A 23869-nucleotide genomic window follows, 5' to 3' on the forward strand; every position below is an offset into this window, starting at 1 on the left:
AGTCAAGAAAGATGATGTATTTGGTCCTATTTTACTTTTTTATTTTTTCAAATTAGGAGGCATAATATATTTCTCAAAGACAATAGCACATTCATCACAAAGCATATTCAAATATAAGTTTATATGCTAAAATTCATGCTATTCAAGTTTCAATAGCATCCTAAAAACAATAAAGACATTTCCAACTGTGTAAATACACTGAGTGAACAGTAAACTCTACTAACTGTCTTTGGGTAAATGATACTTTCTGATGGCAGCATCTGCCAAGACTAAATAGTGTGAGTGCATATATATTAAAGGTACCCACTGGTGTGAAACTTTATAGCATGAGTCACCCTCTCTGGCTACCACTGAATTTCTCTGCTATTTTCTGTAATTCCAGGTCCATTGCAGCCAAGTTTTCTAGTTCCTTCTCCTGTAAAAAAAAAATTAGAAAGAAGATTTAGACCAAGAAACATGAGATCTAAACACATGTTCAGCCTTGGGTTTGAAATGGATGGATTAAAGTAAAGCAAAAATAAGCAGGCTTGAATCTCCAATTTCTGAGACCAGAACATTCTGCTTGCCATCTCTGCTCCTTCTAGCATGAAACTTTGTAAACTTTCAAATGTAAGGACCTTAGAAATAAATGAGTTTAACTCCCATTTTGCAAATGGAAAAACTTATGCTTAGAGATTAGTGACTTCCCTAAAGTCACATAGGTAGATGGGACAATCTTTTGCTTCATCCTTCATTGCCCTTTTCATCACTCTACACTTCCCTAGTCTTTGAATAGAGTTACAAGTAAAGTTTTGGCTCTTCTTTTGTAAGATAAGATTTGACCTGCTGGGGCAAAGGGATGGATACAAAAATATCCCTAGAGTAGAGTTCTTAACCTGGAGTGCATGAACTTTTGAATTGTTTTTATTAATTCTTTAAATATAATTGCTTTTCTTTGTATTTCTCCATATTTTACTTTGTGAATTTTAAGACATTCTGAAAAAAGGTTCATAGACTTCATTAAAAAATTAAGAAATCTTGTCCTAGAGATTTCTTTTAACCTCCTGATTGCGTTAAGAGGAGGTTATACTTTTAAAATACTCTTTCTAATGTCATCCTTTGGGAACTGACTTTAGATCTTCAATTTTTTACAAGTGCAGGCCTTAAGTACTTAAGGAAATTTAGGGAAAGCCAGATATTGTGTTCCAAATTATGGTGAACCCAAATACTGACACCCTCAGGATTTCCTCCTTTTTCTAGTTGATAATTTAATTTGGTAGTTATGAAGTTCCAACTAGCTGTTTGGAAGGAGATGATTTTACAAATTGAAATATGTCAAGGGGTTTGAGGAGACTGAAAAATGGAGACTTTTTCCACACTTTGGAAAAAGTAGAAAATTCTCTGTAATGATGAAATAAAACCTGGATAAATGGTTTCCAAGCCTCTATTAGCAGGATAGCTTTTGTGACAAGATATTTCACCACCCTTTCTCCCACAACACACATTTCTCAATTTACACAAATTTCCCATGGGCATTGTTTCTCTAATTTGAAAACATTTTCATTCTAACTCATTCTATACCCCTAGTGAGCACTAATCTTTAAAAAGCCATATTTGGTATACTAAGCTCCCAAAGACCTCCAGTATGAGTGGCAAATGGGAAGAGTCCATTGCATCATATGTTTTGATGTATATTTACAGAAATGACTCATTGACAAAGGGGAAAATATAAAGCCAGTGGTTTAGATTGTTTTTTCCTAGGGTCTATGAAATTTTAATACCTGGTGACAGCATAGACTTGTGGATTAAGAACTGTCATCAAAGTCAGAAAGATATGTTTCAAGTCTTTCTTCTGATATAATGACTGAGACTCTTGACAACTTACTTAATTTCTCAGTGCTGAAGATAATTCTATGTAATTTGTAGAGCACTTGCCAATCCACATTGGTTCCTTCTATCTACAGTAATGAATATACATCTCTGAATCCATTCCCATTTGTACCCCCCAAATCTGACGAGCTGCATGGACTGCATGCTGTCAATCTTACTTAGGGACATTATGACTTTTATTCATTCTATGTGAATCAATAAGGAAAAGGAGCATTGCTTAGACAGGGAGCAATAGCTTTAATAAAAATGATCTCCACAAATTTGAAATCCTCCTTTACAATATCAAATATCATTTGTCTTCCACAAGAACTGTTAGCCAGAAACCAAACAGATTCAGTTCACCTCTTCTCATAATCTGTGTCTCCTCTAGGATTAGAAGCATTTTTGAACTGTATCATGAACAAGAAACAAGCAGGAGAGAGATAGAAAGGAAATTAGGACCTTGTTTATGTAGCTGTGCACTCCCCCTTCCCTTCTGTTACCCTAAATATATACTAGGATCTAAAATGAAACTATACTCCAGTAAAAAAGGTAATTTCCCTCTATAATTTTTCATCTCTTTAACTTCACCCATTTTTTAATTTCAGATATTCATGGACCCATCTGTCATTAAACAATGACTAACTTTTTCAAATAAAAATCAAAGACATTACCTCCTCCTCTGTCAGAGGCCTCTGACCAAGGTCACCATTCTCACTCCTGACCATTTGGTGTTTTCTCATGTCTTCATCAGAATTATAGAATTCTGGAAATTCATCAGACTTCTTTCTGTAATTGAGAAGCTGGGCAAGTTCATCAATTCTGTCATATTGCCTTTTCAGATCATATTTGGGGATGGTGACAAGACTTCTCTTCTCATCGTGCTCCTGATTCATGTCTTCTACAAATGGCTTTTTGTCCCATAAGTCATAATCATTATAGTCAGGGAAAAAAGTCTTTTCATTTAGGCTAGATCTATTTTCCTCTTCATTCTTGGGAAACTGATCACTCATTCTATCCTTTTCCTCAAAATGTCTGTTCTTCCACTGGAAGGGTTCATAATAAGAACTGTATGGAATCCCTAATCTCTTCATCTTTTCTTCTGCATGATGTACATCAAATTGTTTTTCTTGAAGCCTTGTTTCTTCTCTATTATTTTCACCATCTTCATCTCTCTGTCGCCATTTTCCTATATCACTTTCCTCATTGTTTCTCTTTTCATGATCCAAATAGCTTCTGTCTTGCTCTTTCTTTCCCCTAGGATGCCTCCTTTCATTGTCTATGTTGCTTCTTTCACTGAGATACCTTTTATCATTTCTATTTCCACGAGTGGAATGAACACCTGGTTCTTGTTCCCTTTCTCCAAGATAGTAGCTATTATTCTCATCAAAGTGCCTTCCTTCCTCATTTTCTCCATCATAATGATGTCTCACTTCTTCAATTTGTCTGTTGTGATGGTTTCTTTTCTCTTCTTCTTCTTCCTCATTGTACCGCCTCTTATCTTTGTATTCTTCACTTGACCTTTCTTCCTGAAGATCATCAAAATCACTATTCCTGTGGTAATTCCCCTTCTCTTCATGATAACTTGGTTCCTCTTGTAGGTCTTCATAATTGTTTTTGTAATGGCCTCTCTTATCCCAGAAATGATCCTTGTCTTCATTTGATTCCTCAGACTCGAGTGTGTTTCTTCTTTCTTCAGAGTGAGCCTTTCCCTCTTCAAAGGACTGGTCCAGTCTATATCTCCTGTGATGGTGTCTAGGTTTTAACCTCCGTTTGGTCACTTCAGAGACAGCAGCCTCTTCGCTTTCAGCTGATTCTACACTTCCATGTAGGTTTTTAGGCTCCCAGCCACGTTTCTCATTACTATTACTCTCACTTTCCTCTTCACTCTCTTCACTGCTTCTTTCCCGGCTATGTGTCTTCTCAGGATGTTCCACAGAATATCTGTTATTTTTGGCTGCAAACTCTTTGGTGATCTTAGCTGTGGCTTGGTTCCTTTTGTCAAGAAAGGTATTTTTAACCTCCCTTGAGTCTTCATAGAGAGGTTTCTCTTTACTTCCTTCTTCATTGTGATCATTTTTTTTATATTTTTCAATCCCCCCTTCCACTCTTTCTTTTTCTTTCTCATTGCTATTTTCAGGCTGGTACTTTCTTGCCTCTTTAAGGTCTTGGTCTTCATGAAGATGAAAACTTGGTTGATACTTTCCTCTTTCTTCCTTATTCTCTTCATCCTGCTGGAGTTTTTCTGTGTTTTCTTCCATTTGTCTTTTAGATTCTTCCTCTACTGGGTTTTCCTCCTCCAAACTCATAGGTATATGAGTTTCTCCATTAGTTGGGTCTCTTAACAATCTTACTGCAAATTTGGATTTTTCACTTTCATTTTCTGTTTCATCTTTGTCCTGTTGCCCACCTAAAATAAAAATTTCAAAGAACACAATGTAATTCATAATATGTTTCAAACTTTCAATAATTACCAATTTATGACTTCCATATATCCTAAGGCTGTTGATATATAGACTGAAGTTGATGGCTATTGAGCACCTTCTTTTTCTTCTTACTTTTTTCACATATCTTTATTTTATTTTTAATTTATGGTCTAGAACAAGCTTTTCTATAACATTGTATAATAAAAAACATGGTTGCACATGAAATTGTAAATGTTATGTATAACTTGCTATTCATCATGTAAATTTCTTTATTCTTTTTTCCTTCATATCCTCTCATTTTATTAGCATAAAGAATATGGATTAGTATTATATCAAAATTCAGATATATAATTAGCATCATTTTAGAACTAAGAGGAATCAACCCCTTTTTAATAGATGAGCATACTGAATCTCAGCAAAGTCAAACATATTAAAACTTATATTTTTATTTGTATGTTTCTTTATCATGAGTCTCAAGATCATTCTTTATTGAATTCATCCTGATTCTAAGAATAGAAAGATTATTAAGATGGAGATATGCTCACTGAGCAACTAAATTTAATCAAGATAAACAGCCAATTTGTATAATTCAAGCACCAAAATAAATCTTCTCTACTCCCAGATGATCTATTTTGGTAATCAAGAATCATCAAATCAATTAGGGCAATGAATTAGTCTCTATTTTCTTTTGTACTATGTAGAAAGTATCTATAGAAAGGCTGATATATAATAATGGAGAAGAGAAATGGAAACCCTCTGACAAAAAGGAGCATTGTTTAAAAATATCCAGTGAAAGGAAACTCATCTTGAAAATTTGAGCTGATTATATGCCATTAAAACTTTCACTCCTAGGGTCTCACTTATATCTGATGGACCTAAATCAATAAGTCAAATCCCTCTTTAGTATGACAGCCTTTAAAACATTTTAAAATAGTTGCCACACCCTCTTTTCTCATGTCCAGAATTTAGCACAACACTCTAGATATAGTATGCAAGCAGAGAGTGAATCAGTACTATTATTTTCCTGATTCTGGACACTATAAATAAACACTTTAATTTTTTGGGGGGATGGGGGCAACTTCAGTACACTATTGAATCAAAGTATGCTTGTCATCAATTAAAATTTTTAAATATGTTTTACATATATTGCTATTAAAGCACATCTCTCCTCAGTCTACCCTTGTCAATTTATTTGTTCAACCTCAGTTTAAGCCCTCAGTACAGGGCTTGAATGTTAGCCCTATTAAATTTTATCTTATTAGAATTGATTTATTAAATTACCCTGTCCTTTTTGGAAAACAACTCTGTCACTCAACATATAAACTTCTCCCTCCAGGTTTTGTAGCATTTGTAAATTGGATACATCTGCCACATTTCTTTTTCCAAATTGCTGATGAAAATGTTAAATAGGATAAGGTCAAGGATAGCAAGTCCCCTATGCTGATATTAAACTCTTAATCAACATTCTTTGGCTACTATTATTCAAGTAGCTATGAATCTAGCTATCTGTTCTATCATGCAAACTCTATTTTTCCATCTTGTCCCCAAGAATAATATTTCCTTAAATATATAAACACTCTATCCATAGCTTTGCATAGTAATCTGACTAAAAAAAGAAAATATATTGGGCTATTATAATTTCCTTTTAGTTGATTCATAATTATGGTTGTTTCCCTCACAATAACAATAAATAATGTTCAAAATTTTGAGCCACTGAGGAAACATCTTAGCAAGAGGGAAGTGCAAAAATCCCCTTTTAGAGATATCAGATCTCTGAGGCTACTCAGGTAGCATGTGTTTCTGTTCCTTAGCACATAAACTGGAAAGATAACGACTGTTTGACTATATATTGTATAAGACAAAGGGAATTTTATCATTCTAATTATTCTTCTTTGCTGTAGATTATGTTAAGCTGCCACTGCGATGTGTTATTTCAATTTTAGTGGTTTGGAAGCTTAACATCATTACAGAGAACAGAAGGATCTAGCTAGCCAAGAAAAAAAAATTAAGGTAGGAAAAGGAGTCATTCTCAAGATACAGGCAAATTTCAGAGTTTAAAAGGTCAGAGAATTGATAAAAGCAGCATTTATTAGCAGAATTGAACTGGAATCCTAGGGCAGAGGACTTATTTCCTACTTTGTGCTGAGTGTCAGGGGTATAAGTAGTCCACTCTTAGCCAGAGGGAGGTTAAGGGTATATTTATGCTTCCAAGGGAAGTTAGCCCCTGAATGAGGCAAGAACAATTTCTTTGATTAACCAAAATGCAAAAGATGTTTTGTTTTGAATTTTTCTCCAACTAAAAAGATTCTTGTCTGAAGCAACAGTGTCCAAATTGTAATACTCCCTGCTAAAGGGCTATAAGCCATGGCAGATGATAATAAAGACTGCAATTACAATTCACAGCTTAAGAATCCTCCTCGAGGGAATGAAATACTGAATTACAAAATTAAGCTGTGAGCTGTTCCACAATTTACCCTAATTTCAAAGTCACTTGAATAATCAAAAAAGCCATCTCATTTATAAGCATTATGGTGTAATGGAAATAGGAGTGGACATGGAGTCAGGAGATATATGTTGAGTTCCAGCTCTATTACTTATAAGCTATTTGTTTTTGAGAAAGTCACTTAACTAGCCATGATCCTCAGTTTGTTCATTTGTAAAATGGGAATAATACTTGCCTTACCCATCTCCCAGGACTGTTTGAATTGGAGCATTACAGATATCAATTGGTTATTCTTTTCTATGGAAGGGATCCCTGCTCTAGAATGATTGGGAGACTGGGCTGGATGATCTCTGAGAACATTTCCAATTCCAAGATTTTTATAATTTTGAAAAATCCTAAATTTCTATGATTCTCACTTTGCTTTGGTTTTTATTCAAGAACTATACTTTAGTTTCTAAAAGAGTTAATGGAGAGAGAAAAGAAGCAAAGGTAAAGAGGAAGATTGAGAAGAAAAAGACAGAAAAAAAGAGCAGTGAGTCCAAGGGAGAATCAAAAACCAGTCACTCAAAAACAGGAATCAGCAATTTTGTTAGCATTTTGGGCCAATGGGACCCACTGGTACAATTAAAACTGAGAAGAAAGAAAAGAAGAAGAAAAAAGAAAAAAGAAAAGGAAGATATTGGCATATAGGAACTTGAAGTCAAAGTTACATCATTTAATTACTAGTACCTTTATCTGCACCTATATCTCACTGACCATGAGAGACCAGGCACTTGGTGACTGACCACTAGAAGGCCTGAGTTCTGGAAAGAAGAGATCTTACTAATAGGCAGTAATTCTTAGTGTGAATGCATGGCATTTATACTGGCAAATGAATGATATGGAAAGGAGATGTGTTTATTTATATATATAGATTCTAGAAGACTATCCTATTTTTCTGTGTACAGTTATTCACAGAGATCCATCCTTTCATTTTCTACTTCTTTCTAGAAAAAGAAGAAAGGAACAAAAGAATATATAAAAAAGAAAAGAAGGTGTGTTAGAGAGAAGTTACAAATAATTACCTCTGATTATGTACACCATGTATACCAGTAGGAAACAAAATTCAGGCCATACTGGATATTTGGACAACACTGAGTTCTTATTTCAACGGACATTTAAGATGAATATTTTTACTTTTTTTGTGGAAGAGAGTAAGGTATGATGAGCTGGAGAAGGGGAAAAAAGGCTTCATTCCATGATTTCTAACTCAAGAAATTTTTTAACAGTGGAGAAGAGTAAAAAAATTTAAAAAATGAATCTTCTTGACTTGTTTTTATCTGGCAGGATTCTTGTATGCAGTTGAAAAAGGACACATGTTTGGAAAACACCTTAGTTATAGCTATTCTTATTAGGTCCTGCACTGTTTGTATTTGTTCAGATCATAATAAAAGTAAAACCAACATCAGTGTCCTAGGTACCCCAGATACAAGAAATTGGTCCTACAAACCATAGTTCAAATATATTGCTTCAAGCTGGAGTTATAATCCACATAAACCTTTTCTAGTATAACAAGGCCCACACTGAAAGAGATTTTTAAATGGTATGTAGGTCAAGTGGTTTTTACTATCAATATTAAAATCACTAACATATGATTATGATGAATCAAGAAGAATATCTTTATAAGAAAGCTTCATTTTTTAATTTTTTCTTCTATCTTCCCTTATATTCTCCTCTATTCCTCATTTTCAATGCTATCATTTTAAAATATTTTTCTTAAAGAATGTCAGCTGTTCGGGATGAATACAGAGAGGACTGGCTAGACTTACATGAAGTGATGCTAAGTGAAATGAGCAGAACCAGGGGATCATTATATACCTCAACAATGATACTGTTTGAGGATGTATTCTGATCGAAGTGGATCTCTTTGATAAAGAGAGCTAATTCAGTTTCAATTGATCAAAGATGGGCAGAAGCAGCTACACCCACAGAGATCCATCCAAAGAAAGAACACTGGGAAGTGAATATAAACTGCTTACATTTTTGCTTTTCTTCCTGGGTTATTTTTACCTTCTGAATCCAATTCTCCCTGTGCAACAAGAAAACTGTTCGGTTCTGCACATATATATTGTATCCAGGATATACTGTAACCTATTCAACATGTAAAGGACTGCTTGCCATCTGGGGGAGGGGGTGGAGGGAGGGAGGGGAAAAATCGGAACAGAAGTGAGTGCAAGAGATAATGCTGTAAAAAATTACCCTGGCATGGGTTCTATCAATAAAAAGTTATTAAAAAAAAAAAAGAATGTGGGCTGTTAATTGAATATGGATTAAGATCGCTAGCTACTGGGAAGTAGGTTTCTATTAACATGTCATAGAAGTGACCTTCTCTATATGAAGTTTGAGGTATCTCTCCACATATTTGGGGATTAAAGAAAAAAATTGAAGGGTTAAATTTCATTTAAACATATTATTTCTTTAAGTTTCTATATAGTGAGTGCAGAATCTAGACTGATCATACTTGATAAACCTACTATATTGTCTCAAACTAAGTTCTATTTTCAGATAACCTGAGAGAAGAGATGAGCACATTATACTCAGACTGGCTCTAATATATTGAATATATATATACATAGCATATTTACATACACACAGATATGTTAAAAAAAATATGCCAGCACCTAATCTCAATGAAGAATAGATTTGACTGAATGTCAAGTCATAGAAATCAGGATCAGTTCCTATTCAGGCATCTTCAATATTCCTCTTTTTCACTTGCTTCTTACCTTATGCCTACAAAAAAACTTATCTTCCCTACTTTAGGAAAAAAAAAGGTTTTTGACCTTTCTAACCAAGTCAAGGATTTCCATACATTCACTGCCCAACTTCTTGCAAAAAATTTCCTCTCTTCCTCACCTCCCTCTCCTCTACCTCTTGCAATCTAAGTTTCATTCCATGCTACTAAAATTACTCTCTTAAGAGATATTAGGGACCTCCTAATAATGAAATCCAATAAGCTTTTAAAAATCTTCATCTTCCTTGCTCTTTTTGCAATATTTACATATCAGATGTTTCTGAGTATTCTATCCTCTCTGGGTTTCAAAAATCTCTCTCTCTCTCTCTCTCTCTCTCTCTCTCTCTCTCTCTCTCTCTCTCTCTCTCTCTCTTTCTCTCTCTCTCTCTGTTTGTCTTTGTCTTTCTGTCTCTGTCTCTCTCTTTTTGACTCTCTTCCCTGCCCCTTCTCTCTCTGGCTCTCTCTCCCCTGCTCCCCCCTCTCTATCTCTATAGCTCTGCTCTTTTCTCACTGTCTTCAAATTCATTTCTAATTGCATGCAAGATATTTCTACCAGGAGATCCCCATTGTTTCTTTAGACTCAGCATGTCCTGAGTTCAAACTTCACCTATTTATCTTCCTAAACCTCTTTCTTCTAACCTTCCTTTAATTTGATTTCTACAGCATCACTATCATATAGTCTTGGTGTTATTTTTTAGTCTTTCTTTTCTCTTATATCATACCATCAGCTAAAAGATCCTGTCAATTGTAATCCTGATAAAATTTCCTTCACATCTGTTTCCTTCTCTCTATTCCCTCTACTACCATATTACTAGAAGCCCATATTACCATCTACTTGAACTACTGTAATAATCTCTTGACAAACCTTCCAAATTTTTTCTCTCCATGTCGATCAATTATTCCTAATTCTATCAAATTAATTCTACTAGATCTGGTCATATCACTACTCAGAAAACTTCAGTAGCTCCTTATGCTAAATAAAATTCCAAGTCCTTGGGCTGGCATTCAAGATCTTCCACAATCTGATATACCTTACCTTTTTTTTTAATCTGTATCTCTTCCATGAATTCTGCACTACAACCAAACTCACTGTCACTTTGAATACTCCCTGAATTTTTCCTACTTTTGGATCTTTGTTAACATCGTTCTTAGTACATGAAATTCCTTCTTTCAACTCCTTTCCCTATTGAAATTCGAACTCTTCTTTAAAATTCAACTCAAATGCTTTCTGTTCCATGAAACCTTCCTTGATTTCCTCTATCCCGACTCAGTATTCCAGAATTATCTAACCCTAACTTACTTGGGCTTTACATAGCATTTTGCTCACATCTCTCTAACCACTTGCCATATATTCTTATAGGTTACAGGTATTTGTATATGTATCATAATCCCTTATTAGACTTTAAGCCCGTGTCTTTTTAAGATTTTGCTTCTCCCTTAGTGCCCAGCAAAGTTTTTTGAACACAAGAGGTGATTGATAAATTTCTGTTTAGGTAAGCTGTATAAAATGCTACAGCTAAGAGATGACGGGGCTCAAACTTTCTGACACTGCCTATGTGATGTTGGGAAAATCATCTAAGCTTCTTGGGCCCCATTTTCCTCATCTATCAAATGAGAGAGTCACATAGTTTAATTAGTGACAGAACTGGAACTAGAATCAAGGTCTTCCACCATACAGCCTAGCATCTTTCTCCCACACTACTCTGCCAGAAGTAGGGTGGTCCTGGAGCCAGCTTGTACTGGCTTCCAGGAGCCAATTGTTAAATAAGTGAAAGAGCATTTACATCTCAAAAATCATCAAAGGCCATAAATCAGGGCTTGATTTACTGTTTGATTATTTGTCTGGATTTCAAAAATGACAGAGAAAATGTTAATAAAGTAGATTAAACTTTTAAAGCTTGTCATGTGTGCATATTTCTCCTTGAGGGCCAATTATTAAATATTTCCCAATACAGACCTGATTAGAAATCATATGATTGTCAAATTAAAATGAAATTGAACCCCATTCTAAAACAGGAGGCTTCTGTGCATCACCAAGTCTCTCAGCCCAAGTCAAGGAACAGAAGATTACACTTACCCTTCTTCAAGATTTTCTTGCACTCCAGACTTATGGGAGGAGCATTTGGTCTTGATAAAGCATTGGAAAGGACTTCTACTATGCAATGGGTCACCTAGAGAAAGACACAGTTTCATTAGCAGAATTATAATAGTTCAGTCTAGGGCCCTGCCTAAAAAAACATTCAAAGTCGGTGTCATGTGTCATATACTTCCACAGTATAAAGAACACATGAAATTATATATATTTCACCGAGGAAAAAGTCTAATGACTTTTATAACAGTAATATAGATTTGTAATCAGCAACTATTTTCAAAGAGATATTCTCTAAACTGGCAACTTAATTTTGCTTCATCATTGGATAGAGATAAAACACCATAATACCTAAGACCACATAATGAAATTTTGATACTGATAGGAAAATAAATAAGCATGTGAATCTGAAAGAAAAATACATATGAATATTGATATTTAAAATAATTGACAAATATTTATTAAGTGCCTATTGCTTCATTCTGCAAGAGGACCATGACATCAGGGAGGTGATTCCATGACAATGCAAGTAAACTGAATTTAAGTGAGGAGGGGTTGTGCAAAGTTACCTGCCTCACTTTCCCCTCCAGAGTCATCTGGGTTCAGTAGCAAGACATAGGTCAAGATGACTAGAGCTGGCTCTGGAAGCAGTAGGAGACCCTGGCCTTTTACAGCCAAGGTCTTCAACAGGTCTCAGTTTGACTGAGGCTACACCCATCCAGTGATTAAGGCTAGATAGATAGCCTATTATGTATAATACAATTGTACTAAGCACTATGGGAAATAAGTACAAGTCACTGATTTTGCCTTTAAGGATAATAGAGATGATAGACATAATTATATATTTATACTAACAATTTGTGCAGATTTAGGGCCAACTGAACAAGAAGCTTTACTGGGAATACTTGAATAAATCAGTGGGTATAGTAAAAAATTAATTGAATAAAAGGGAATTAAGTAGAACATCTCTCTTCTGAGACAATGAATCATAAGATAGATTTTGGAGTTGGAGAAAACATTAGGGATTATTCAATATACCATATTCATTTTAAAGTTTATGAAACTGGGTTTCCAATAAAGTTACATGACTTGTTCAAGGTCATATGACTATTAAATGGCAGAATCTAGACTAGAACTTCTTCTGAATCAGGTATTTCTTTTCTATTATACTAAGATATTTCCACCAATTCAAAATAATAAATGCCAAGTGCTAAATCAAAAGCACAAATAATAAGTATAATTAGAATTCAGAGGAAAAAGAAATACTTGTACCCAGGGGTCTGGGCAGATAAGACTTCCTGGGAAAAATAAAACATGAGCTTGGACTTGAATAGGTACCATTTCAATAGGGGAAAGGAACAAGGGAAAAAAGAAATGTTTTTCCGTGCTTCTCAACTGGATATCATTTACTTCTTTTGTGTCTCCCATATTTCTTAGCATTGTAGCAAGCACAAAGTATGTTGCTTGAGGGAAAAGTGGTATGTATGTAAAAATGTATAGAAATACAACAAAAAAGTGTCAATGAAACAGATAAAAATAGAAGATAGCAGAAGAGAGTTCAGAAGGATACACAGACAAGCAAGGCCATCTTGATACTGCTCTGTTAAATATACCTTTTTAAAAAAATGATGCACATATAATAGAGATTTATGGTTTTATCTACAATCTTTTTTGTCTATTCCTCTTTGTATATAAAGATGTTTATGTTTGTTAACACTTGTCAAGGTCACAATTTAAAATTTTTTGGAGGAAAAGAGGAAGGAGAAGAATTTTGGAGGAAAAGAAGAAATTCTGGAGAAAAAAGAATTTTTGAAGGAAAAGACTAGATTTCAAAACATCTAGTTCAAAGTATAGCAGAAGGAAATTATTTGCATTTATTCTGTTTATAGTTATAAATGCACCATATTTTCTTCTCTGACAGAATATAGTCTATTGATAGAAGAGACATTCAATTTTTGTTTTTGTTCCTCCAATTTCCAGCACAGTACATAGTATATAGTAAACACGTAATAATTGCTTGTTAATTGATTGATCAATACAAGAAATCAGGCTTTTGAGCAAATTGGAAACCTGATTTTTTTGTTAATTATAGAAAATTTCTGAAAACAACAAGTAGTTTTGGCATCACATTGATACTGAAATTGGAGGAAGGGGAAAAGGGAAGAGATAAAGTATCCCTGTTTAAGGAAAAAACTCACCATATTAGGGAGACAAAACCAGATCTAAGAGGTAAATACTTTGGGGAGAGAGAGAGGGAAATTCTAGAATTATGCTTTTAGCTATGATTTCTACTCACCATCTCTTCTATGTGGTCTCCTTTATCCACTGGCATAGAAGTGACAGCTTTAGAAGAAGATAGAGTTGAAAGTTGTATGAATTGATTAAAAATAAATAAATAAAATAAAAAATGTGAACCAAAATTCAAATATTTACATCTCTCCATAAGACAATAATTACCATAACTAATATTTCTTTATCATTTTAAAGACTTCTAGGTTTTTTCCCAACGCAACCCTATGTGACAGGTAATATCCCCACTTTTAGGTGACAAAACTGAGGCTAAGGGAAGTCAAATGATCTGCACTTGATCACAAAGCAAAGTTGGAATCATGACTCAGATACAAGGTTCATGATCAAAAAGTCTGTGCTCTTTTGACTCTACATTCTTTCAAGACAGAAGCAGAGAATTGAAGCTGTCCCTAGTGTAGAATAGATCCTCATGAATGTTTTCCATTTTAGGCTGGTTTCTGTGCTAGGCTTCTCTCTCTCTCTCTCTCTTTCTCTCCTCCTCCTCCTCCTCCTTCTCCTCCTCCTCCTCTTTCTGTCCCTCTTCTTTCTTCCTCCTCTCCCTCTTTATCCCTCCTTTCCTTCCTTTCTCCCTCTCTCCCTCCTCTCCCTCTCCTCTTCCTTCTCCCATCCTCTAGCTCCCTTCTTCCCCTTCTCCTCCCCTCTTCCTCCCTCCCTCCCTCTCTCTCTCTTTTCCCCCTCTCCCCCTTCTTTTCACCTCTTTCTCTCCCCCATGCAGTTTCAGTCTGCCTGTCTCTCTGTCTGTCTCAGTCTGTCTGACTCTGTCTCTGTCACTGTCTGTCCCTCTCTCTCTCTCTGTCTCTCCCTTTGCCCCTTAACAGTTGGAAGAGTTGCTGGTGCATAAGTTTACAGCATGGCAGTAACAAAGCCAAGCAATTTTTAAAATGAGACTCATTTGCATTGGAAATTGTCCCTCTGTGGTATTGTCCACTGGAGACTTTTTGCTTTTACTGTGAAACATACAATTCCACTTGTATACATGCAAGGGATGGAGAATTTTTCTGGCTTTAAAAGTATGTGAATTTATAAAATATTAAATTAAAAAGTATTCTACTTTGCGACTCTGTTGTACCTCAGGCAGCTGCTTACTAGGTCTGCTCCTAGCCCCACCTGTGCTTTGTGGTGCTCATAGTTACTATAGACCCCAAATTCTAATTGAGCAGGTAGACAGAGTTTGGGGAAGAGAAGTACAGGGGAAATGACTCTAGCAGCTGATGCAAAAAAAAAAAAAAGCATGAAGCTTATTTAGTAAAATTAATCTATAAAATTTCTTTCCCTTCTTACTCCTAATACAAGATAAAGGTTTAGGTTCCCCACACCACTTAAGAAAAGTTTCTTAGTGTTCTTTCATGATTTGCTTCATCAAAGATATGCTTGATGTTCGTTTTAACCTGGTATCACCGACATGGGAATGGGAAAGAGAGAATGAAGGATGAGAGACATACTAGGAGATGTCTCAGATCCTGTACCCATTGGTTGGCAGCCCTGAATGGGCACCTACTCATTTTTAGATGACTCTGAGTACTGAGCTTCTTGATGAGTAAGGAAAAGCTCATTTAGTTGATGTGATCAAGCTTCCCACCAATCATATAGGAATGCCATTTTATTATTTTCCCTGAAGCCACTGTGAATACTACTCTAATTCCCAATACTTTTTGTCTCCTACTCTGGGCGCATTATCTAGATTTATACTACCATTGCTCCTGCAAAGGGTATGTCTGTCAGCTGCCTTAAGAGACAATTCACAATCTCTATGATTCTACAAACCCAAACTCCCTTCCTGACCACCATTTCTCTACTTGTGTTTTCCTTCCTTGTTAGGATGGAAATTCTGTGAGGACATGGATCAATCTATTTTTTTTATTTTATTTTTAATTTCTGGAATAACATAATTATTTCCTTAACATAGTAGAATTAAAAAAAAAGATGATTGCACATGGAAATCTATTACAATCTATTATGTATACCTTGCTATTTCTTATATATATGTATATATATATATTTGAATATAGTAACTTATTAAACATTTTTGCCTTCTCTCCCCACCCTACTCTATGATAGCCACCACTATTAGACACAAATATGTATATAAATGTAAAATCATGCTACATACAAGGCTATTTATTGACTTACCTGGATATTATCTATATATTTCTATTTATTCTGATTTTTGTATATGTAGTTTAGTAAATAGAAAAGTTCCTGGGATATAGTAAATGCTTAATAAATGCATTTTAATTCATTGACCTGCAAAGAACATTTTCCCCCATTTTAGTTATAAAAGATAAGATCCAGGGAAGGTGAATGGGGAAAAATGTTATTTTCAGTGCCTGAGTCAGAAGCAGAATTAAGAGCTCCAATCCCCTTTTCTGGTTGACCCACTTTTCTATTCATCACACTGGGCTAAAAAGCTCATGACACCCCTGTTTTGATACCTGAGAAGCCAATAAGAACTGCCCAAGAAAAGAATAAGAAATTCTCAGTAGGGGGAGAATGAAGTATGAAGAAATAAACTTTCTGCAATCTCCAAAGGATGCCAGTAATGAGTTATGACCTACTTAATGATTTCATGAGCTTTATGACTTATAGACTTCAAGAAGGAGTTGAATTGCTCAGAGATTTTTTTTTTGAGAGAGCAATTGGTAATTAGTTTTTTAATTATTTGCAAGTCTGCTCTACTCTAGTCAAGGCAGTTCCTATTATGTTGGGCAGCTTCTTTGAGAAATTTATCCTGCAGATAATAAATGTCAACAGTTCTATTTTATGTGACTGCCAATAGGCAGAAGTATTAGTGTTATTAACCTGATTCTGACTCAGGCAATTTTATATCTAGATTGTAGGGCTCTGCACATGTTGATACATAGATGGAGTTGGCAGAATTGTTTTCTTACTTCCCTTACTTCCCAATGTGCGTGATTCATTCTGAAATCATTTCTCTGAAAGACAGCCAAGAATTTGGGGAAAAAATATTTTCATGTGAATGTGAATAAAAGTTTCACATTTCCTGGAGTATCACACTTATAAAAATAACACATTCTGCTTCACATCATACTTATTTGTGAAATGTCATTTTCTCCATTTAGACAATATACACTTTGAGAACATGAACTGTTCTGCTACTGACTTCGTGACCTTGGGCAAAGTAATTAACTTCTTAGGCCCTCAGTTTTCTCATCTATAAAATAAGAGAATTGAACTAAATATCCTTGTAAGCTCTACATTAATGAATCTACAACAGGATTTTATTTCATCTTTGTATTCAGGTACTTAGTCACTTACAATTAGGAAGTGATTAATAAATGTTTATTGAATTGAGGCAGCATGATAGTGCAATGAATAGAGGACAGGGCCTGGAGAAAGTAAAACTCTTCTTCCAAAGTTCAAATCTGACCCCAGGCATTTACTAGCTATGTGACTCTGAACAAGTCATTTAATCTTAATTGCCTCAGTTTCCCTATCTGTAAAATGAGCTAGAGAAAGAAATGAAAAACCATTTCAGTATCTGCTAAGAAACTCTAAAAGACATTTAGAATGAAGAATAAGGCATAACTGAAATGAATGAACAACACATGCATGTGTATATGTGTAAATATATGTATGTAAATAAATTTATGTATGTCTGTACATGCACGTGTGTGTGTGTGTGTGTGTGTGTGTGGGTGTGGGTGTGGGTGTGTGTATTTCTATTGGTATGGCTCTGGGCAAGTCACTTAAAGTGGGAAAACCTAGGAAAGTTGGCTTTATCAACATTATCATCCTATTGAAACTAGGAAAATAAACCAAACTTGGAGTCACAGAGCTATCTAAAGATATCAGTACAAATATTAATAAAATCTGTTGAATTAGTAGCTCAGTCTATATGTATCACAATACTTCTGCCCTTCTACTCCAGCAATATTTAAAATATATTTCCAAACTGTTATACTCTCAAGCAACAACATCTCTGCTTCCTCATTCAAACTCCTAAAAAAAAGCTATCTATACTTATTGCCTCCACTTCCTCTCCTCTCCTACCTCAAGCCCTTGCAATCTAATTTCAAGATTCAGCATTCAACTGACATTGTCTTCTCCAAAGTTACCAATGAATTTAGTCTTTATCCTTTTTGAGTTGTCTACTTCATTTTGACATTACTGAGATTATCTCCTCTCTGGGTTTTCATGACATTACCTGGTTTTCTTCCTATGTGAGTGGTCACTTTACATTTTCCTTTGATCAGTCTTTGATCCTTTACTCTCTATAATCTTTATCAGAGGTGTCATCAAATTTAGCTCCCATGAGTTTATCATTCCTGTGCAAATGATTCACATATCTATAATTCCAGCCTTTGTCTCTCACCTAAGTTCCAGTCATGAATCACTATGTAATTATTAGATATTTCAAAATGGATGCCCTGGAAACATCTCCAATTCAATGTGTATAAAAGAGTGCTCAGGTTCTCTCCCACATCCACCCCTCTTCCAAACCTTTATATTTGTCAAATCATCATTCTTTCAATCTCTCAGGTTCATAATCAGGATATTATTTTTGACTCTTCACTTGCTTTCATCTATATATCCAATTAGTTAGCATTTCTTGCTGTTTTTACTTCTAAATCATTTCTTGCATTTTATCCTCTTCCCTATTTTAAACTAATAAAGTCATAAGCTTGATTCAAGCTGTCATCATTTCTTATCTAGATTATTGCAGCAACCTTCCTTGCCGACATTCTTTCTTCTCACCAATACATCATCCATATTACTACCAAAGTGATTTTCTTTTCTTAAGCTCACATATGCCATGCCATTCTCCTACTCAAATTCTGGTGATTTTCTATTAATTTAAGAATCAAATATAAATCTGACTATTTAGCTTTTAAGCTTTTCATAAGCTGATCCCAGCCTGTCTTTCTTTCTAGCTTCATTGCATATTTTTTCCCCTCTCATACTTTGTGATCAAGCCAAATTGACTTTCTTTCTGCTCCTTACACATGACACTCCATTTCCTGTCGCTGTGTTTTTGCATTAGTTATCCCTCATGCCTGAGATACATTGACTTTTCACCTCATCCTCATAAAATCCATGGCCCTTCAGAATTTATTTTTGGCAACACCTTCCACATGAAGCCTTTCTTGATTTCTCCAACCATCAGCACCTCCTCTGGAATGACTTTTTATTTATTTCTCTTTTATTTGGGATTTACTTATATGTGTACTTCTTGCCTCCCCCTTTAGAATTTATGCTGAAAACAGAAATAACTTCATTCTTTATATTTGTATTCTTACCATCCAGGACAGTGCTTAGCACACAGTAAGTGCCTAACCAATGCTTGTTGATGGATTGATGATGATCATTTTTTAAGACAATAAAATTTCAATCTTCATTCCAATCATTTGAAGTTCTAAATGTTGCTATCTTAAATGCCTTGAGATGTTTCAATTTGTGTCATTGCTTAGTGCCAGGCACATGATAAATGCATAAGTGTTTTTTGATTGACTTTACAAAGTTCCTTAGTTCTTAAAAGTTTACAATTTTACTTGGTCCTTTTAAAGTCCCTTTCACTAGAAAATTTCACCTCCATATGATAGAATCACCACAGTCCTCCCAGAGTTCCATATCAAAGACAGAGAAGCTAAGACAAGAATTGTGTAATGAGTAGGTCACAAATTAATAGGAGGAAGAGAAAACAAAACTCAAGTATTTAAAAATTCTTAATATTATAATCTAGTAAAACAACAATAACAATCATGGATGATTACTACCCTGCAAACTTTTTTCCACTCAACTGTTACCTTATCTTTATATATAGTAATATGATAGGAAGTGACAGAGAAAAAAAATTACCATTTCCATTTCCCCTTTTTTTTTTTTGCCAAGATGAATGCTTAATGGCTGTGATCTTAAGCCCATTATTCTAGTCAAAGCAAAGTGACTTAGATCACTTTTATCCTTTACACAATAGCCAACGAAGTCCAAGTTCTCAAGTTTAATAACACAAGAGTTACTTGGAATAGTGAAGTTCATGAAAATTCAAGCTAGGAAAGGAAATTTAGGCAAGTTTATTAAATGCTCAAATTTCAATATATTGGACTTATTTTTTAATTTTCTTCATTTCTATGTAGTCTCTCTGAATAGGGTTTACAAGCTATTTTAATTTCATCCCAGGAATGACTATCTCCTAAGACTATTCCTTTGTGTAGCTGACTTTTCCCAGATCAGAAATCTGTAAAATTCTTTGGAATGAAAGACTTCTGAAGCTTCAAGATGACTGCTCTCTTAATGAATTGTAAAATTATCTATTAAAATCTTGCTAGAATTAACCTGTCCCCAACTCTGCTATATTTTTTAAGGTATTCTACTTTTACACAAAAGTGTAAAATACTCAGCAGCCAGTGTCCCTGAATTGCTTTCATCAACCTCTGAAGGTGCCAAAATAATAATACCCAATATGTTAGGGTGGGTGAAAATGTGTTCTTTTTCTATTGCAACAAACTGCAGCTTGATAATAATTTTTCAATTGCTAATTTTGCAGAATAATTCACTTTTATGGGACTGAGGATCCCATCTTTTCATTTGATCCTTTGTAATTAGACCAGAAGCTCTATGCTTATGAAAGTAAGCACATATTTTGCCTGTGAAATCCAAAGCTTCATTCTGTGACATGCTAATTGCTATTAGTTTTCTTCTACAAGTAACATATGTAACATCAAACAGTCAAGTTATTTCTGGGTCTCATAAGGTAGTTGCTTTCATATTACGCTTTTAATTAGTTTACTTTTGCATAAAGTAATACTCACAAAACTTCTAAAAAGGGAAAACTAAATGATGTTTATAAATTAAATATGCAGATGGTAAATTAACTTTTGAGTTGTATATAAAAGGAATTTCTTATGACTCAAAACTGGGGTCTGCCATCATAAATGTTCACAATCTCACTTTAGTTTGGTTGCAGGATGAAAATATTGAAGATTATCTATGTTGTTGACAGTGCCAATTAGAATTGCCTATATCATGAACAAAAAAGATACTGGAACAATACTGATCATTGTGGGAATTTAATAAGTCCCCTTCACAAGATATCTGATTAACACAATAATAAAATTAGATGGCCTTTTCAAGTTCCTCCCAGATCTGTGATAATAAACTCTGAATTTCACATTTTCATTTTGTTGAAGTATTTTCATGGATAAGAAAATGTTTATAAGTATTTTGTGATTAAATGATAAAATTTTAAACAATATTTATAAATGTTGTAATTTGTCTTTGTTGTCTACAGGAAGATATTTATAAGGACTTTAGCCTTTGAGCCATTATCAATTCCTCAAAATATTTTGAATATTTTTCTATTCTATTGCTGAATAGAAATATTTGATTAAATTATTTCATAAGGATTATACAAATAATAATCTTCCAAAGATATGTGATCTGAAATATAGCAGATCTTCTCTTGATTCTAATTTTGTGTCTAAATTTTGAATTTAGTAATTACAGTCAAACATAAAGCAGTCAAAAAATTATAGTTAAATTACAGAATTCTAGAGCCATTGACAATAGTCTATCCAAGTGGTGAGAATTCTTTTTCTTTGTCTAGCTCCCAGTACAGGTGCTAAATTAACAACCCCTACAAAGCCAAGTCGACAAATATTCAGCACTTACTTCCTTAAGAGAGTTGCTTAAGTTGAAAAGTTAATCGATAACTAACATTTATATTGTTTTAAATGCTTTATATGATGCACAAGTGTTTTAAATATGCAAAGTAATTTACATAGCTTATGTAATCAGAGTCACACTGGCAGTAAGTATCAGAGGCAAGAATTTCACCCAGGTCTCTGAGAATCTCTGAGAAGATTGTCCTATCCACTGTGACTTCTTTAGGTAAGAGATCAACACACTGTAGTTTCAGTAACAAATTACAATTCAATAAACATTTATTAAATGACTGCTATAAACATAGTAAGAGGGGGGTAAAAAACTTCAAACCTGACAGATGGTGTAGTTCTTGAGTACAATTTTGAAAAATAGGTTTAATGCATTTCCAAATCATAAAAAGGGAGAAATATAGTAAATTCCCCTGAAGAGATTTTCACTAATTCAAAAATTTTAGACTCCTATGGAAGGGCATTTTTCTTCTGAGACAATTATTTTGAAAGATAACTTATTCAATCTGAAGCACACAGACAGAAACAGAAACTTCCAGATAGTTATAATCTTCAACTTCATTTCCAAAATGGATATATAAGAATTCTAAGATTTATTCTTTCATTTTTTTCCATTGTCCTCACCTATTTGGTTCTTCCACCCCACCCCTCAGGATATGAAGTTGAAAGAAACACCCTTAGGAATTTCTATTATTAGCTAACTGAAACCAATTGAATTGTGTAGGAAAACACTATCACAGAGAATGAAGTATATATAGACAGACAAATTGATTATATATGTGCTATATGCATGAACACACAAATACATAAATATAAACAGGACACACATTTTACTATGTTTTTAGTATTCATAGTAAAACACAAGAAGCAAATGCCTAACTAGCATTACTTTGTTTATACTCCCATATCTTCTTGGATATATATCTTTGTCAGAAGTTAGATAAGCAATTTAAGATACTCTACCTTAAATTTACATCTAGACTGAGAGGAATAGATTTAAGAAGTGAGTGCAACACACACACACACACACACACACACACACACACACACACACACTCCAGATTTCTTTCTCTCTCCTCCAATCCCCATCACCTTAACCCATATTAGGTTATTCTTTGGGATAAATGTTTTGAAAATAAAATCAAATTGGCATCCTTTTAATACTCTTTCTCACCTAAAATGGGTAGTAGAAAAGTTACATACTCCCCATATTAGGCTAGGAAGCTCCCCCAAACTTCCCTAAAACTGAATCAGTAGGGAGAAACAAGGGGAAAGCAAGAAGGTTGTACAGGAATTATCAAAGAGACGCTGGAGAACAGAGGAAGCCCCACAAAAGAGGGAGAAAACTCTTCACACATCATAATTCTGATCCTTAGCCTGCCACACACGTCCTTCCCCCACCCCCACCCCCATCCCAGTCCTTCCAAAATTACATCCATGACAGTAATGGAAATGATAGAAGTACAGACAGACATGAGGGAATAGCTCAAAACAAATAAAGAGCTATCCGTGGTGCTGAATTGATTACCCAGCTCAACTTACCTCCTAGAGCCATGGCTCCCAGTAGACTGAGTAATATTAAGGGCCGCATGGTCCTTGATCGCTGAGGACCAGAGACTTGTGCAGGCCAGTGGCAGGGTAGTTAGTGGAAAAGGACCTGGAGAAGAGGAGAAAAGGAAGTATTAGCTGAGCTCGGAGACAACTGCAGCAGTAGAGTGCTCAGGAAAGAGCTGTTCTGCCACCACACCCTAGGTTCACCCGGGAATGTAAAGAAGCAGCAGCTCTACCTCTATTTAAAGGGGATAAGTGGGGGCGGAAAGGCCAGGAGGGGGCAGACAGCAAGAGCTGAGATTCAACCGAGAGGCGGGGACCCTAGTTCAGTCCTCCTGCGTCACGACAAGCCCAGGAAGAAGTGTCTGGGAGGAGGGACGGAGAGGAGAGGGAGGGGGAGGAGAGACATGTTGGAGGGAGGGGAAATCACTGCAATGAGGCAGAAACTTCAACCAGCCTAGACGCTTACTTCCTGGGACTTGGGAGCTGGAAGCTGAAGGAAAGAACGCTATAAATGAAGAAATATGGTCCAGATTTGATTAAGGAGGGAGGATCTACGACTAGCCTTCCTTTTTGTATCCCGACCTCTAAAAAGACAATAGTCTTCATCAGGGGTTTTATGAAGTTGCCTCCAAATGTATGCATGTGTTTTTACTATATAGAAATGCATGCCTATATGGCTATAGCAAATATGTTTAGGTGTCTGTATATTAATCACTGTTTGCTTTATGGTATGAAAGTGTTGCTAAAGAAGAAAGATAGGAATAGGAAAGTGAATTAAAGGTGGAGACAAAAGAT

General features: G+C 35.0%; 1 protein-coding gene across 2 annotated transcripts; it reads right to left on the reverse strand.

Moving 5' to 3' along the window:
• Positions 1–19: 19 nt before the first annotated feature.
• CHGB (chromogranin B) lies at positions 20–23463 on the reverse strand. Of its 2 annotated transcripts, XM_051975956.1 has the most exons (6): positions 23308–23463; positions 23063–23177; positions 13876–13922; positions 11568–11661; positions 2523–4258; positions 20–415 (listed from the first exon to the last, which is right to left on the reverse strand). In XM_051975956.1, the coding sequence occupies exons 2-6, from the start codon at positions 23109–23111 to the stop codon at positions 332–334; spliced, it is 2010 nt and encodes a 669-aa protein (XP_051831916.1). In that variant the 5' UTR covers positions 23112–23177; positions 23308–23463; the 3' UTR covers positions 20–331. The 2 variants fall into 2 exon arrangements, with proteins under 2 accessions (XP_051831916.1, XP_051831917.1); XM_051975957.1 differs by lacking the exon at positions 23308–23463 and having other exon boundaries at positions 23063–23301.
• Positions 23464–23869: the final 406 nt, after the last annotated feature.

This window comes from Antechinus flavipes, chromosome 2 (assembly GCF_016432865.1).
Source record: "Antechinus flavipes isolate AdamAnt ecotype Samford, QLD, Australia chromosome 2, AdamAnt_v2, whole genome shotgun sequence".
NCBI classification, from domain to species: domain Eukaryota; kingdom Metazoa; phylum Chordata; class Mammalia; order Dasyuromorphia; family Dasyuridae; genus Antechinus; species Antechinus flavipes.

Bases quoted from the DNA above. Each gene is read 5' to 3' on its own strand.
- CHGB (XM_051975956.1), bottom strand. From the start codon at position 23,111: ATGCGGCCCTTAATATTACTCAGTCTACTGGGAGCCATGGCTCTAGGA. The intron at 13,923-23,062 runs GTAAGTTGAGCT...CTTCTTCTAAAG, and splicing joins GGGAGCCATGGCTCTAGGAG to CTGTCACTTCTATGCCAGTG. The intron at 4,259-11,567 runs GTAAGTGTAATC...TTTTTATTTTAG, and splicing joins CAAGAAAATCTTGAAGAAGG to GTGGGCAACAGGACAAAGAT.